This window comes from Manis pentadactyla, chromosome 14, assembly GCF_030020395.1.
Source record: "Manis pentadactyla isolate mManPen7 chromosome 14, mManPen7.hap1, whole genome shotgun sequence".
NCBI classification, from domain to species: Eukaryota; Metazoa; Chordata; class Mammalia; order Pholidota; family Manidae; genus Manis; species Manis pentadactyla.
Genome location: NC_080032.1, coordinates 22,245,646 through 22,262,991, shown reverse-complemented (window position 1 = coordinate 22,262,991; position 17,346 = coordinate 22,245,646). Strand labels below are relative to the sequence as shown.

Below are 17,346 nucleotides of genomic sequence, written 5' to 3'. Positions count from 1 at the left end.
CAAATAAATCCCCACATTTCATTGGCTTAACACAACAAAAGTTAATTTCTCATTTTTGTAAGAGTCCATTGAGAATGTTTGTGGCTAGCAGGTGACTTCTTCCACATGTTGATTCAGAAGACCTGTCTTGTGGCTCTGCCCATTTATGGTTCATCTATGAAGGAAAGAGAGGATGGAAATGTCACATCCGCTTCTTAAAAGTCACGGTCTGGAAGTGACACACTTCCCCTCTGCTCTCACTCCATTGGTGAGAATTCATCACGTGGTCCTACCTGGATTCAAGAGAAGCAGGGAGTATAACCCTAAACCACTACCTCAAGCAACTCTGCATGAAGGGGAAGTGGCTGTTCGGGAGGCAATTAACTGCTCTATCACAGGCTGATCTTACTGCATTCTTGCTTTTAAGAAACATCCAGGCTTTTCTAGACCTCTTTGCCAGTCACTTCCCCTGGATGCTGCCACCTATACTAGTCACACATCATTCTCTAAACACTCCTTTTATTCACTGGCCTCTCAACCTTTGCCCAGGCAGTTCTCTCTATCCAGAATTCCTTCACCATTTTTCTTCTCTTCTTGATGAACTCCTATTCATTCCTCAAAAGCCAAATTAAAAGTTATTTCCTTTGTGGAGACTTTCCCACTATTTCACTCTAGGTGGGATTCATAGTGCCTTGAAGGCTGGCTTATCGCTGAATTTCCTTCAATGTTTAGCACCCAGTAGGGGTTTAGTTTGTGTGCTAAATGGATTTAAGTACTTTAAGCCTGAGAACTCATTTAGTTGCAAGTGATAGAAAACTCATCTCAGCTTGCCTTAAGATAATATGTTGGTTCCTGTAATTGGACATGATCCTGATATATCTTTGGGCTTGGCTATATCCAGGGGCTCAAACGATAGGTTCACTTTTTCTCCATTTTGTCTTCTCTCTTCCATGGTAGCTTTATTCTCAGACTCCCTGCAGAGGCAAGAAGGTTGCCAGTCGCTCCCTACCTCATTCACCTAGGTTCAAGTGTATCAGGAAACAGTCTTTTTCTTCCTGAGTATGCATGCTTAAATTCCACTCCACTCTGCGCGGACTAGCCAGGCGCCCATACCTGACCACTCCGGCCAGGGGGTGGGATTATGCCGATTAGCAAGGGATCTGATCACTCTGATTGGCCCATCCAAGGTCATCCTGAAGCTGGTTGTGTGCGGTCAGCCCCAGGGGAGGAAGAAATGACCAGCCAGTAATGGAGGGTATGGCTTCCCACGGGAAGTCCAGGGTATTGTAACCAGGAGAGAAAGGATTGCTGGGTCCCCTCCAGCCACCAGAAACATTCATTATACTGGACCTTCCCCATATGAGACAACCCATATCATTACCACGTCATACATGCCACTATGTACTGAGCACTTACTGTGGGCCAGGTGCAGTGCTAGGCGCTTTACCAGTTCAACAACTTGTGAAGCGGCTTCTAGAATTTCACCTGTTTTCTAGATGAGGAGGAAAGTGAGGCCCAGAGAATTGAAGTGACTTGCGCAAGGTTAGTAAGTGGCTGAGAAATGATTTTTGCTGAAATCTGATGATTGGTACAACCAGCACTTAAAACCACAGCACTGCAAGCCCCTCAGTGGCAAAGCTTGATGGCTCTGCCTCGGCAGCTGGCTCCCGCGGTCTGGGATTAGGGTCTGGTGGGCCTCACAGCCCTGTAGGGCTGTTATCCCCTTCTCCGAGTACCAGATGAAGTTCAAGTTACAATGTGATAAAATGCCTCTCAGTACCACTGGCTTCTGTTTTAAAAGGTGTGTCTGTGGGGTACCCACAGCTGAAGCTGAAGTTGGGCAGATTTAGTTCTAACCTCATAGGGGACCCACCATCCGAATGCCATTTTGCCCCTCTTCTTTGGGAACACAGGGAGCAGGAGGGTAACCGACACGTCGGAACCATCTGCCCAGATCCTAATAATAGATCGTGAGAGGAACAGGTTTCAGGCAAACATTGCTTTAAAGAAGAAGAAGAAGAAGAAGAAGAAGAAGAAGAAGAAGAAGAAGAAGCGTCTTCTCACACCCGGGCAGCCATCTGCCATGTGCTCCTCACGTGCCAAGCTGTGGGAGGAGGAAGGGACTGCAGGGGGTGGGGAGGGGAGAGCGTGACGCTGGGCGCTGACCGCTGGCGGGGGTGGCTCACAGCTCTCTTCCTTTTGCCACTATGGACAGGGCATTGCAGAGAGAGACAGGAGCGCTCGCTGGCTTTGACCTCCCTGGGTCCAGTGTCTGAGCAGAGGGGAATGGTAGGTAACAGTAGCTCCTGGGTAGAGTGCTTATTGTGGGTCAGGCACTGTGCCAGCCACTGTACACATATTAGCTTATCTAATCCTGACAACAAATCTATGCACACTCATTTTATAGATGAGAGACTGGGGACACAGAGAGGTTAAGTGACTCACCCAAGATCACACAGCAAGGCTGCATCTTCAGTATGCAATAATGAGTTCCAGCTTCCTGTCCACCCTAGCAACCCAGGGTGGGTTTTCCATGTAATATATAAGCAGTTGACCTCACCCAAGCGTGGTGGTCTTCCAGCTCCAGCCCTGCCCCAGGCTCCTCCTGCCCTCCATCCTTGAACTGAAATGTGGGTTTCTCTAGTCACCTAACCCATTCCTCAATGGCCCTACTGTCTCACCCAGCTGAAGAAGCACAGGAGAAAAGCCTCTGAAGCTCTCCAGGAACCTTCAGAGAAGATCAGAGGGCGGCAGGCTGAGGCTGAGTTTTGGAAGCAGAGGCAGCAGTTCAGGAAGATGGTGGAAAGTTGGAAGTCTTTTAACTTCCACTCTCAGCAGAAGATCACAAACCAGCAGTAAGTGATGGTCAGTTTTGTACTGCGTGAACTTGGAGAAAATTTTGGGCTTGGTTTCATAAAGCTTGCCTTCTCATGTGGCTTCTAGGGCAGGGATCCAATTCTGAACCCAATCTGGATACCCACCTGGGATAGCTTCAGCAGGGAGAGATTTATTCTCAGAATCCAGGACGTCTCAGGGACTCTCAGGGGAGCAGGGCACCCATATCTTAGGGAGGGACCCAAATGTGAAACCATTTCTGGTTCCTGTTTTTCTCCCCTCTCTGAATCTCAGCCCTGGCTGGTGGGAGATGGCTGCCCCTGACTCCGGAGCTGCCAAGGGCCACACAGAGAGACTGTCGTGAATCAATTCCAATCCCAATTCCAAGAAAAGAATCTGATTGGCTTAGCTTGGGCCAGTGTCTGCTCCTGGTTCAATCAACCGTGGCCAGGGGAGCTGGGCCATAGAACACAAAGCCGCCACTGGGCGTCCTTCCCATGGATCTAGCAATGGAGGTGGGGGAGTTCCCAGAGAAGGGGAAATCACCAAGCTGTGGATATTCCAAAGATTTCTTGTTTGTGTGTCTTTATGGGATATGCAATATATAGTATTTGAAATTTGATTGTCCTAGGAATTGGTGGATAGTTTCTTTGGGCAATAGAAAGGTGTTCCCTGGGGTTGAATGAACAATATCAAACAGGCATTCTTAGCTTCTCCCCAAGGGAATGTAATTCCTTAGCTACATCCATAATGTTTATACAGGCAGCAGCAACTGCCTATTATTAGAAAAGCTTCCTGGGAGATGATGCATGATGCATGAAGAATAGGCAAGAGGGGTTCTTTAGATTTTCCTCGGATTCAGTTCACTCAGAGCTACTGTTAGTCCAGATGGGATCTTCCTGTGAATTACAAAAAGGCAGCCTTTCATAAGACACTTTACTGCCATCTGTTGGAAACATTGTCATTTTGCGGGGATCTTGCTAGAACAAGACAAGTGCCTTCCAAAAAAAATGTAAGAAGTCAATAAATCAACGATTATTTTTCAAGCCGATGGTGTTCCCTTGGGCTGTGCAGTCCACAACCTGCACCTCTGTGCCTGGTGGCCCTGATACACAGCCTACCCCTGATAGGCATCAGGAAATGCCTCCTTCCTAGCATGTCTCTAACAGTTTCACTCGAACTTTACCCTTCACTCTTAGCCTTGCCCTACTTGACCCCAGTCCATTTCATCTGGTTTTACTGTAATGGAACTGGCGGGAGGCAAGTGGAAGAGTGGAGATTTTAGATTCTTTGAGTGAAACATCTATAAGTAGGAGCCAGAAGTGGGGTGAGGTGAGTGAGGAAATACTGTGGGCCCAATATTTAAAGAGGTGCTTTTTCCCAGTGCTGACCCTGTACCTATACCACCCCAAGAGTCAAGGTGTCCTTAAATTTGGGGGTGCCTCATGGCCCCCATCCCAGTCCTAGTCCTGCCAACAAGACATACAAACCTTCCTTTTGCTTCTGCTGAAACCTCTGGAAGCCTAACTCTGGTGGACTGTAGTGCTCTCTCTCTCTTTTCTCTCTGCTTTAACAAAGACCCCCTTCCCAAGAGGGGCTTAAGATGGGGAGAAAAATCCCAGCTGCCAGGTTTAGAAGACAAGCTGTTCTAGAACTAGGTGTACACTCTGATGGTCCCTAGCCACAGGTGGCTATTACATTTGTAATTAACTAAAATAAATAACATTAAGAATTCAGTTCTTTGGTTGCATTTACTACATTCAAGTGCTCAATAGCCACATGTGCCTGATGGATGCTGTGGGATAGCACACAGAGAGCATTCCATTGTTGTTCAACGGGATGCTGCTGCGTCAGAACAAGGGTCGGCAAACCATGGCCCAGGAGTCAAGTTTGGCTGACTACCTGCTTTTGTAAACAACGTTTTATTGGCACACAGCTCTGCCTGTTTGGTTATGTGTTGCCTTTGGCTACTTCGTTGAGTAGTTGCAACAGAGACCATCAGCCTGCAAAGCCTAAAATATTAACTTTTGGCCCTTTATAGGAAAAGGTTTGCAGATCCCTGCCCTAGAACGTTCTTTGCTATTCTACAGTGGTGCTTCCAAAACTTTAATGTGCGTACAAGTCACTTGAAGATCTTGCTACAAAGCAGATTCTGATTCCATAGGTCCCAGGTTGGGGCCTGAGTGTCAGCATTTCTCCACATTTCCAAAGTGCACTGAGGAAACACTGCAGCAGGTGTAGGGTGCCCAGGCTTTAGCAGAAACTTGGCCTCAGTGTCATTTCTTATTGTTCAGTTGTGCAGCAGCCTCAGCCTTCTCTTCCCTTTTCAAAAATCCCTTTTCGCCCACACTCTCACCCCTTCTCTGCTCCAGAATAGGGAGAGGGAGAGAAAGGATGAGACTCATGTAAGCCAGTTTAATAAATCATCAGCACCCTGAGCAGAGAAACTGGTGGAGGTTAGAGGTTACTCTGAGTCTTTGTGTTGATGCAGAGTCAAAAAATCTTGCCTGATGGGTTTGACTCTCATTACCAGAGATAATTGTCTGGAAAGTCTGGAAAGAAAGTGGGCAAATCAGATGCCAGTGAGCCACCGCAAAATAGAACTTGGGGGCTCCTACCAGGTCTAGGAAATGGGTTTTGACAGGCACAACTGCAAATTGGTCCCTAGGCAAAAAAAAATGCCCTTCAGAGAAGGGTGGGGCAGGTGGAAGTCACAGTAAACTGGGCTGCAGGCGATCTGAGCTCTAGACCTGGACCTGAGACCTTGGGCAAGTCTCTTCCACTCGCTAGCATGGGAAGTACCTTGCTGAGTCTCCTTTCAGGGCTCAGCCTGGAGCGTCTGATCAGGGCAGGTTCGGAGAGTTCAGGATCAATCACGTGCTGCTTTCCCGACAGCAATGAAATCAAGACCCGGAAGAAAGAGCGGGATGAGATCACCTTGCTTTCGAGGTTCATTAAGTCCTCAAATAACTTGCATCTGAATGAGAAAAACTACATGGAGCTGCGTTTTCTGCTGCAAACCAAGGAGGGCTATGAGACCTCGTTTGAATCAATGAGAAAGCTGTTAGCTGAACTAGATGAGAAGGTATGGTCTTTCTCTGAAAGGGTTAACCAGAACACAGAGCAAGGGGAAGGAGTGAGGGAAGTACCTGTGATGCCTTAGGCCAGATCTGATGACCCTTATATCCACCACAACTTTTCTAAAGGTGACAATGTTCATTCTCCCCACTGTCTTGTGACACCTAGTCTCCCAGTGCTATTGATCCATTCCTCCATTGTGGTCGTTAGTGCCTTCCCGCTACACTTAAGATAAATTCCCAAATCCATACTGTACCAGTCAGGAGAGATTAGGTTATGCTGCAGTAACATTCCACACACACACACACCCCACTGCCCAGTGGTTTAAAACAATAAATGTTACTTCCTCGTTCATGCTACATGCCGATAATGGATTGGTTAGGGGTTCTTACATCATCCTGATGGGAGAGTCACCATCTTGAATACTGCCATGGAGGAGAAAAAGAGAGTTCTGGAGAGTTACACTGGCAATTGAATGCTACAGACTGGGAGTGACATGTTACTTCTGCACATGATGCATTGACTCAAAATAGTCTACCAAACCCATAAATACCCAAAATACCCATACCCCATATAGTCAACTCTACCCATCCACAAAAGGAAGTACAACCCTCCCATGTATCCAGAAGGCAAAGAACTAAAGACGTTTGTTGGACAGTGTTAGTGGTTAATCTTGTCCTATGGCTTGAAAGGGATCCAGCCCCTGCTTACCCCTCTGGCTTCATCTCACATCATTCCCTCTTTAACTCATCTCACTCCAGCTGCAAAAGACTTTTTTCAAATATGCTAAGCCTTTTCTCACCTCAGGGCCTTTGCACATGCTCCCCCACCCCTGCTGCCTGTTCTTCATGTCTCAACCTAAATGTGACTTTCTCAGGGAGGCCTTTTCTAGGCTCTTCTCTCCAGTTTAAAATATGTCCTCCTTGCATTAGTTAGGTTCCTGGCCAGACACAAAAAAGCATGCTCAGTAAGGAACTTTGAGAAGAGTTTTATGAAGGGACTATTTACAAGGGTGTGGGCACAGAGTAGGGATGTTGAAGCCCTGTAGGGTTGGCCACAGCGGGCAGGGGGGACACTCTGGAACATGGAGATAGGAAGTAAGCTGCGGGAGTGAATACCTTAACCTCTCTCTTCTCACCCTCTGATCCCCTCTGAGGGAGCCATTGTGGACTCCTTCCAGATCAGTCTCCTGGGGCACGGAGCAGGGTGGGGAGTGGGCCCCAGTGCACCCCCTTAACCTCTCCCATAATGTCGTCTGGCTCGCTGCATAGCTCCTCACAGTGGTGATTATACCTTAATATGGGTGTATAAATGAATGAGAAAGGTAGCAATGAAGTGAAGAAAGAGGAAAATTGAAGAGAAGATGGGGACATGGGTCTTCAGAAACATTAGGAAAAGGCAACCTAATTTGGATCCTCAAGAGAATATGGCCCTCACTGCCCAGTACAAAACCTCTCTTTGCCCAATTCCATTCTAGGATAGGTAGGTCCTAGAACGCCTCCTGCTGCCCCTGCCACACAATGCCCAGAGGTTCATCCTTGCAAGAGGTCACTGGAGGCAAGGAATTCACTGGGCCCTGCCTAGCCTCACAAAACATAATACGCCTATGCTTTCATGCTGGGAAAGAGCTTCCCACCCAGGCAATACATTTCTCCATCAGCCACAGCCTTGGATAATATCATCGGGCAGAGGCTAATTACTCTCAGCATCACAAAAGCAATGTAGGACATAAAGGTGCCAAAGGGAACAGGATGCTGGATTTTATGAGAGCTACCAGAAAATGCTGCCGCCATAGCTTCCTCTGACAGGTAGCTGGAGCCTGAGTCCTCAACTTGGGTAGGGGTGGGCATCCCACAGCCTAGAGATGCTGCCCACACATGCAGTAAAACAAGTCACTGGCTTTATTTCACAGGGTGAGTTGGTGGGGGTTGTGTTGAGGATGCTGCCTGTGCAAAGAGCAGGAGAGGAGAACAAAGAATAGGAAACTGACTTGACTTGAACCTGGTTGTCCAGTCTGTGAAGCTCTTTCTTCTGGCTCTTGAGGGAATTTGGCAGAGTACACGTGTTCCAGCTAAAGTCCGAAGCCTGGCTGATATCAGTTATAAACCACATTTACATGCCTTGCTGGTTTGTATGGCACCCAATAGTTCCCTTGGTGCCTGAATAGTGGAGCTGCCATCAAGCAAGTGAGGATGTGTTGGGCTGTAGGTAACAGAATTCTTGGCTAGAAGTGGCTGGGAAAAGGGAGGTTTGTTTTTCTCACATAATATGTCATCTGTCTAAAAATAGACTATGCCAAGGATGGTTCAAGCAGCTCTACAGTGGTGGATTGGTCTTTTTCTCTCTGATCCTCTTGGTTGGCCTTCCCTCATGGTCATAAGATGGCTGCCAAAGCTTAGCTGATACAGCTTCTCACATAATCACATTGAAAGATATGAATAAGGAATGGGAGGTTTTCTTGCATAATATTCTCATCTTATTAAGGAGAGAATATTTCACAAGATCTCTCCAGCAGATTTTCCTTCATTCCTTCATTGGCCAGGGCTAGGGTAAATTCCTACATATAGGCCAATCACTGGCAAAGGGAAATGAAGTTTCTAGAATTGGTTTGGGGTAGACCAGGGGCAGCAAAATACAGTGTGAGGGCCAAAGTTTGTCTGTATATGACCCTCCAGCAAAGAATGGTTCTTACATTTAAAATGGTACTATGAGAACCTACATGATAGCCTGAAATGTTTACTGTCTGGACCTTTAAGAAAAAAATTTCCAATCCCTGGTTTAGACTAATGATGATTTATACCCTGGGGCTAGAGGCAGAGCCCACCTTCCTGGAGTAAACTACTGCAGTAAGAAAATATTTTTTCTCATATAACAGCAAGTACAAAGCTAAGGTAAGCTTCGGGGTTGATTGGCTTGGCAGCTCAATTATTTTATCAAGTGGTTGTCTTTATTCTTTGGGACAAGATGGCAGCAGCAATTCCAGGCACCACAACAGATAGGACAATATCTTCAATAGGATACAGACCATCTCTTCCTATGACTTTTTAGGAATGAGGATTCCTTTTCCAGAAGCTTCCCCACCACACATCCCTTCTCAATTCAGAGGTCCTAATTGGTTGAGCCTTGCCCACACCTGAATGCATAAATCATAGGCAGAGGGGCTAGAATTACCCTGGTTAGCTTGGATCAATCCCCTGGGGTAGGAAGTTGTTGGGGGTCAAGCACCCATCATGTCCACCACAGGTCCGGTTGTGGTCACCTCTGCCAGCTACCTGGGTCTGGACCACTCTTCTGCCTTCTGCTTGGATCTCTTGCTGCCTAAAATCATCTTTCATCAGTGTACTGTGGTTCTTCCATGACTCTAAATGTGGATTGTAGCATGAAGACAGCCACAGATAATAAATAAAGAATGGGCTTGGAGTGTGCCAACACAACTTTATTTACAAAAACAGGCAATGGGTCACGTTTGGCTGAGGGCCATAATTTGCAGACTTTTGGTCTACAAGATGTAATCAGAGGACTGTATTATTTATAGGTAGAATCACAGAAGATTTCATGCTACAGACTGATTTCAGGCTGTTGTATCCGCAGCTCAAAGAACATGATCCAGGTTATGCTGGTGATATAATTTCCATAATTTCTGGATAAATCAGTGTCTTTTAGAACTGAATGAAAAACATCATGTGTTCATATTAAAAGACAGTTTAATCCTAGGTACAGAAAACTAAAAAGAGGGTTTTCACCTGCATAATGTCCAGAAGGGCATTGAAAAGTCACAAGGGTTGGGGAACAATTCTTGGACGTTTGGTGCTGTTTTACACATTGCAGGGTGTATGGCATCTTATGACCTGCCCACCTGGTGCCTCTAGTAAAAAAAAAAACACTCTACAAGATTACAGAATGCCCCTTGGGGGACAACATCATTTCTACTGGAAGCTATGCCTTTGGGATAAGGTGGAACTTATGCCCACAGGTGAATGAAATTGATCATACACAGGTGAGAACAAAAACTCAAAATCACCTCATTTTACCTCAAACTGTTTAAGAGAGAGTAAATTGAATTGAGCATGTATCCAAGAGAGAAATTAAAATTCCACTTATAGGAAAAGAAAGAATATTGCAGTTTTTGTTTTAGCACATTTGAGTTAGCGAGCTGCAGACTCTGTACCTGTACAGGTGTTAATTTACACAGCTGGGTTTCTCTCTTTCTCGCTCTCTCTTTCAGATTGTTCAGATGGAAAAAAAGATTATAAGCCAAAAACAGATCTTCACAAAAATACAGGAGGCCAATAACCCCCATAAACTGCACAAACAGATCCATGTTTTGGAAACCCGTTTGAATCTTGTAAGTAAGGTGTTCTCTGCAGCTTTGCAAACTCCTCTGCCTTTCTTTGCTCAGAGTAAAGAATGAAGTCTGTGGAACCATTAGCCGAAGATACCCATCTCTTTGGCTGACTCAGGAGGTGAACTACTGATGAACACACAAGCCCGGCAGCGTTTTAATCTTTTCCAGCCTGCTGCACTCACTCTGTTCCACTCACCTGTTGGCCCACTGTTGCCCAAGGCACCATTCTCCTTCTTGCTCTCTACACCTTATCTACTATGCTGTTGTCCCCTCCTCTACCCCAATCCCCCACCACTCCTGGATGCTCACTCTTAGTTCCCAGACTCAAAAATTCCTGCTTGTTTTCAAGAAGCAACTCAAGTATCACCTTTCACCATGAGGAACTAGTTAGACTTTCCTTTCCCATGGCAATCTGCTCATGCCTCTGTTAGGCCCAGTGCCTTTTGGTTGTTGATGTTCTCTCTGAGAAATATTTAGCATAACATGAATAACTTGATAAAGAGAAAAATGCTGTTTCCCGATCACCTTCAATTTATAGTGACTTTTGCATTAAGCAGGATTCTCTAAATAACAACAAAAAAAGGGAATGTGTTTGTAATAGGACTGAAAAATTCAGGGGAAGAATTGAAGACTTTCCTCTGGGTAGAAATGACTTCATTCTTGGGTGGCCCCCAAATGTGAACACCAGCAAGAAAGAAGCATCTATTTCCTAATTCAGTCACAAGTCCCAGGGAAGGTTCCCATTGGGCCAGTTTGGGTCACATGCCATCCCCAAACCAATCACTATGGCCGAGAAGAATGGAATGGACTTGAGTCATGCGACTACCCTTGGGCCATACCCCTAACCCCCAAGTCAGGGGACGGCAACCCTATTTAACTATGCAGTCTGAAATTTGGAGAGAAATAGTTCTAGAAAAGCAAAAAGAAATGAAGAAGGAACACTGGGCAGGCCCAAACACATTCCAGTCTGACTTGTGATACTGCAGCTTCCACATGAGCCAGGAGAGAGGGAAAATGAACTGATCTGGAAGGAAGTCTCTCACTGTCTCACAAGCTCTTAGTTTCCCAAAAACTCTGTTCTACCAGGCTTTAACCACAGATGGGTGAAGCTAACTGAATTGGATCTCTTGTCTGCCTCCCCTAATACATAGCCTGGAAGTGACCTGAAGGCAGGGCAGTATCTTTTCAATGTTCATGCAGTGATTTGCAGCCATGCCTCAGAAAGCCTAAGATGTGTGTTAAAATGCAGACTGCTGGGCTCCCTCCAGATTCACTGAATCATAACCTCCAGGGCTTAGACAAGGCATCTGCACTATTATTAAAAGCCCTGGTGAGGCTTAAGATCCCCTTGGTTAAGAATCATTAATGCCTGGCACAGTGTAAGGCTTAGAGTAGGTACTTAGCCAACAAACATCTGTTGATTGAATGAATTAATTAATAATACATGAATGATTTGATGCTGACTTCTCTATGGAGATCTGCTTTTTGTTATAGGTGTATGCAAATTTTCCATTTCTTCCTGAGTCAATTCAGTAGTTTGCTTCTTTCTAGGAATTTGTCCATTTCATCTAAGTTATCTTAATTTGTTGGTATATATTTATTCTTAGTGTATTCTCTTATAATTCCTTTTATTTCTGTAAAGTCTATAGTAATGTCCTCTCTTTCATTTCAGAGAGGTCTGCTTTTTTGAATCTCAAACTGGTCTCCTCTTCCCTTCCTTCCAGACCAGGTCTGGCTGTGCCTCTTAGTAGATTAGGTAGCCATCTCTAAAGGTTATTTCAGGGTCCCAGAATACTCCATGACTCTAAGGGCTCCTCTACCTGACAGTTCTCCCCATAGGTCAGATCTTTTATCCCACAATCAGAGGGTGGGTAGCATGCCAACCATCCTGGAGTAAAATTCACACTAAAGTGGGAATGTCTGCTAACTAATGTCTTACTAAGGGTAAGGGGAGAATACAGAGATAGAATTAGTATGTTCTGCTGCTGGATTACCTTCCCTTGGATAGTGGCTACTGACACAGCCTCTGACAAGGCCAGGGCTGAGACTAGAGTAAAGCAAGCAAAGAGCCCAGGGTATAAAATTTAAGAAGGTATTCACTCTCAGGCTCATGGAAACGCATGGGTGACACCTAAGAGTAAATGCCTCCTTAGATTTTCTGCCCTGGTAGCCTTACTTGGCTTACTCCAATTGTGGCCTTACAAGAATGTATTCAGAACAAGCTTTGAAAACCTCTCATCAAATCTACTCCCTTACCATTAGGAATATTTTTTTTGTAGTTTTTTTCCTTCCACTGTCTATGAGAGCATTGTGCATCATTTTTTTAAAAACTTAAGACAAATATATTAAGATACAAAGAAAAGTTGAGGGAACAAAATAATGAAGACCCATCCACCTATCACTTTGATTTAATAATTGTTAACATTTTCTAATATTTGTTTCTCCTTTATCCCCCTGAACTATTTTAAGGTAAATTAAAATCATTATGACATTTCACCTCTAAATCCTTCATTTGCATTCCTAAAAATCAAACCTTTTCTTTCATAACCATGAGACCATTATCACACCTTAACAAAAATTCATACTATTTCCTTGATATTGCCCATATTAAAATTTCTCTGGCTGGCCCCAAAATGTATTTTAAAGCTGGAGCCAATCAAGAGTCACATAAAATGTCTTTTAAATTTCTGTTATCTAGAACAGTGGTTCTCAATCAGGGGTGATTTTGCTGCTAAGGGGACATTGTCCCCAAAAGAAGATATTTTTGGTTGTCACATCTGGGTCATGCAATGTGCTCCTGGCATCTAGTGGGTAGAGACCAGGGATTCTTCTTGAACACTTTGCCAAGCACAGGTAGTCCCTCCCCACCACAAAGAATCATCCAGCCCAAAAATGTCAGTGGTGCTGAGATTGAGAAGCTGTTTTCTAAAACAGCCCCATCCCAACTTTTTTCATACCATCAACTTGAAGAGTCCAGGTCAGTTGTCATGTAGAAAGTTTTACCTTCTGGATCTGGCTGATTGTTTCATCATGGTGTCATTTAGCTTGTTCTTTTCTCCTCTGTAATTGCTGAGAACCAGAAGTTAGGTATAAAAGTAGTTGAGAGATTTGAAATCCAAGAAAAAAACTTACCAAAAGCCACGGAGCCAGTTGGTGGCCAACTCAAGCCTTGTGTCCAGTGCTCCAACTGCTGTTTGCTGTGGTTTGGTGGTGGGAGGTTGAGGGGAAGACCTTTTAACCCTCTGGCAGCCTTCTGCAACCTTCTCATGTCCCAGTAATGAGCCCTGTTTTGAAGTACAACCCTCCCCACAGGTTACTGTTCAGTTTGATAACATGCTGACCACCAATGCTAAGCTCCGGAATGAGATTGAGGACCTACGGTATGAGAAGGCTGCTTATGACAATGTTTACCAGCAGCTCCATCGGTGCCTGATGATACAGAAGAAAACCTTGAACGTGGTCATTGAGCAGCATGCTCAGGCTTATGACCAGAGGTGTGCTGGGGAAGAAACCCTAGAGGCAGAGATATCTCTTAGGTCCCTGTTGAGCATCCAGCTTCCTACTCTGGGCCACCTCTGTTCCCTGTGCTTATGTGTTGAGAAATCTTAAATCATCCTCATAGTAACTCTGAGCTCTGACTGTGCTACCCATGATGCTAGGTGCTCTGGGTATTATTTCAAGCCTTGCAACTGCCCTAGGAGTTACTATCCCCATTTTATAGACCAGGACATGAAGGCCTAGAGATGCCAAAATGCTTACCTGAGAGCCAGGTAAATGGTGGATGTGGTGAAGCTGACATGCAACCTCTATCCACCATTCCCTCCAGGTGCCCCTGCCTCTAGTCCTAGGTGTCTCTCAGTTTGTGTAATCTCCTGGCTTCACACTCACAGGGTCAAGAGGCATATAGTTTGGCTGAGAAGAACACAGGTTTTGGAGTCAGAGAGACCTGGGTTTCATTCTTAGCTCCACCATACTATATTGTAGGACCTCTTTGGGTGGTAGTAAGGATTAAATAATATATGTATATAAGGGATTGGCTGGGACACAGTAATTGACAAGTGGTTATGATGGTGATGGTGGTGGTGGTGGTGATGGTGATGGTGGTGGTGGTGGTGGTGATGGTGATGATGATGATGGTGGTGGTGGTGGTGATGGTGATGATGGTGGTCGTGGTGGTAGTGGTGATGGTGATGGAGATGTGATGATGGTGATGATGGTGATGGTGGTGATGGTGATGATGGTGATGGAGATGGTGGTGATGATGCTGGTGATGATGGTGGTCGTGGTGATGGTGGTGATGACAGTAGTTATGATGGTGGTGATGGTGATGATGATGATGGTGGTGATAGTGATGGTGATGATGGTGGTGATGATGGTGGTCGTGGTGATGGTGGTGGTGGTAGTGGTGATGGTGGTGATGGTGATGCTGCTGCTGGTGATGCTGGTGATGGTGGTGATGGTGATGATGGTGATGACGGTGGTCGTGGTGATGGTGATGATGGTGGTGATGGCGATGATGATGCTGGTGATGCTGGTGATGGTGGTGATGGTAATGATGGTGATGATGGTGGTGATGGCGATGATGATGCTGGTGATGATGGTGATGGTGGTGATGATAATGATGGTGATGACGGTGGTCGTGGTGATGGTGATGGTGGTGGTGGTAGTGGTGATGGTGATGATGATGATGGTGATGGTGGTGATGGTGGTAATGGTGCTGGTGATGTGGTGATGATGGTGATGGTGGTGATGGTGATGATGGTGATGATGGTGGTGATGGTGATGATGATGGTGATGACGGTGGTTGTGGTGATGGTGGTGATGATGCTGGTGACGCTGGTGGTTGTGATGGTGGTGATGGTGATGATGGTGGTGATGGTGGTGATGGTGATGGTGGTGATGGTGATGATGGTGGTGGTGGTGCGATAGGAAAATAATTTCCTATGGGTGGTCCAGAGATAGCAGCTCCTGTCTTCAAGTAAAGAAGGTTGTTCCTCCACTCCCAGTAACCTCCATGATTAAAAGAGGTGATAGCCATTGGCATAAAGTCCCTCTGGCCTGATAGGGAGAAGGGAGGAAAAGGGAGGAGACTCCAGCCCTTCAGACTCTGTGCCCCGCTCACCCAGGCTGGAAGCCATGACTCGAATGGTGGCCATGAAGTACCGCCAGCAGGAGGATATCTCTCAGTACAACCTGAAGATCCAAGAGCTGGAGCATCTTGCTCACGAGACCAAGCTCAAGTCCTTCCTCCTCATCAAACTGAATGATCGCATGGAGTTTAAGGAGCAGGCCAAAAAGGAAGAAGGTATACTTTCCAGGTGCTCCCCCCACACCTCTCATTCTCTCTCTCAGTTGAAGGTGCCCAAGTCTCCCTGGAGTGGGGTTGCCAAATTTAGCAAATAAAATGACAAGATGCTTAGTTAAATTTAAATTTCAGATAAAGAATGAGTACATTTTTAGGATAAGTATATCCCATGCAGTATTTGAGACAATACCAAAAAATTATTGGTTGTTTATCTACAAGTGGGACATATTTATACCTTTAAAAATGTACTGTTTGTCTGAAATTGAAATTTAACTATGTGTTCTGTAATTTATCTGCCAGTCCTAACCTGTAGGATGTATCCTCACTCTCGGGCTGTCCTTCACTTGTTCAGGGGGAAAACTTGTGTGTCAGGGATCCCCAAGACCACTCCCAGGTTTGGTGGTTCACTAAGAGGACTCACAAGACTCAACAAATAGTCACATGCATGGCTATGTTGTAGGGGCCCAAAGAACACTCAGCAACGAGAAAAGGCCCATGGGTGAAGCCTGGAGGGAACCAAGCTTTCAGAGTCTTCTCCCGGTGAAGTCACACGGGACATACTTAATTTCTGCAGCCTCTAATTTGACAATATGTGTGAAAATTGCCTACTGGGGGAGCCCATTAGAAACTCAATGCACAGGATTCCTGCTAGGGGCTGGTCATGGAGGCATCCTCTCCTGAACATGTACCAAAATTCCAGCCTCCTAGAAGGAAAGCAGGTGTTCAGCATAAACCACAAGGCTTATACAGTCTAGGCACAAGGAGACACATTCATCATTTAGGGAAAGTTAGGGAACCATTTACCAGTAATTGCCTAGGGCTAAACCTCACAAGCAGGCCTTTCTAAGGAGAGCAGTCTCAGGCCTGCTCTGGTAACTCCCTCCTGAAAAGACTGAAAAATATGAACTCTTCTAAGACACCCCTGCGCATGTAGCTGCTTTTATTCTTTGTTCGTTTGGCCTCTCCCATTTCTTCCTGCTTTATCATTTGGGACTGTATTGCTAAAAGTGTGTCTCTGAGAAGCCACCATCTCTCACTCCCTGAAATAACAAAAACACTTATTGGACCTTCTGTCCATCCATCCGTTCATTCATCTAGCCATCTGTCTACTGAGGCACTAGCTCATGCCAACTTCTAAGTGCCTGGAATGCATGACTTCCACTTAGCCCTCACAGGGTTCATGGTTGCCGGTTTTCCCTTTCTAGCTCTCAAGGCAAAGAAACACAGGAAGAAGAACAAGGGTGAGAATTTTGAGAGCTACGAGGTGGCCCTCCTTCAGCTTCTGAAGCCGACTGAGAACGGGAACCTGAACCAGCCCATTGAAGAACTTCTGGCCAAGGAGGAGAAGAACCTTGCTTTGTTCACATATGTCACAGAATTCAACAGTGACATGGAGATAATGCACAAGAAGACCGAGAAAATCCAGGTCAGAGCAGCTCTTCTCTCCCAGGTCTGGGACCCTCCCATCCCCACTGGCAGCCCTCCCCAAAGGGAATTCCTTGGAACACTCTTTGATTTTTTTTTTCCTACAGAAAAAAGGGCCTCAAGGTCAAATCAGTTTGAGAAACACTGCATTTCCCCACTGTTCCCCCTGTATCTTTTTTTTCTAAGATTGTTATTTGTCTCTCAATTGATACATACATTTAATGTGTCATGTTCCCTCACCCTTAGTAATGACATTTATAATCCATGGTATGCTCTATAGTCCAGGGGTCAGTAAACTATAACCACAGCTAGATATGGCCTGTGGTCTGTTTTTGTACAGCCCACAAGCTAAGAATGTTTTTTTACATTTTTAGAGGTT

The 17,346-nt window shown here is 45.5% G+C and overlaps 1 protein-coding gene across 1 annotated transcript in view; it reads left to right on the top strand.

Annotated features, from left to right (window-relative positions):
• The first annotated feature begins 2,147 nt into the window (after positions 1-2,147).
• The window catches only part of CCDC63 (coiled-coil domain containing 63), a 33,952-nt gene continuing 18,753 nt past the window's right edge, over positions 2,148-17,346 (top strand). Inside the window, exons 1-7 of the mRNA XM_057491744.1 lie at positions 2,148-2,268; positions 2,665-2,834; positions 5,710-5,899; positions 10,118-10,237; positions 13,550-13,731; positions 15,364-15,542; positions 16,748-16,968. Of these exons, the coding sequence (XP_057347727.1) occupies positions 2,266-2,268; positions 2,665-2,834; positions 5,710-5,899; positions 10,118-10,237; positions 13,550-13,731; positions 15,364-15,542; positions 16,748-16,968 (1,065 nt within the window). The 5' untranslated portion in view covers positions 2,148-2,265. The remainder of the gene's footprint in view (positions 2,269-2,664; positions 2,835-5,709; positions 5,900-10,117; positions 10,238-13,549; positions 13,732-15,363; positions 15,543-16,747; positions 16,969-17,346) is intronic.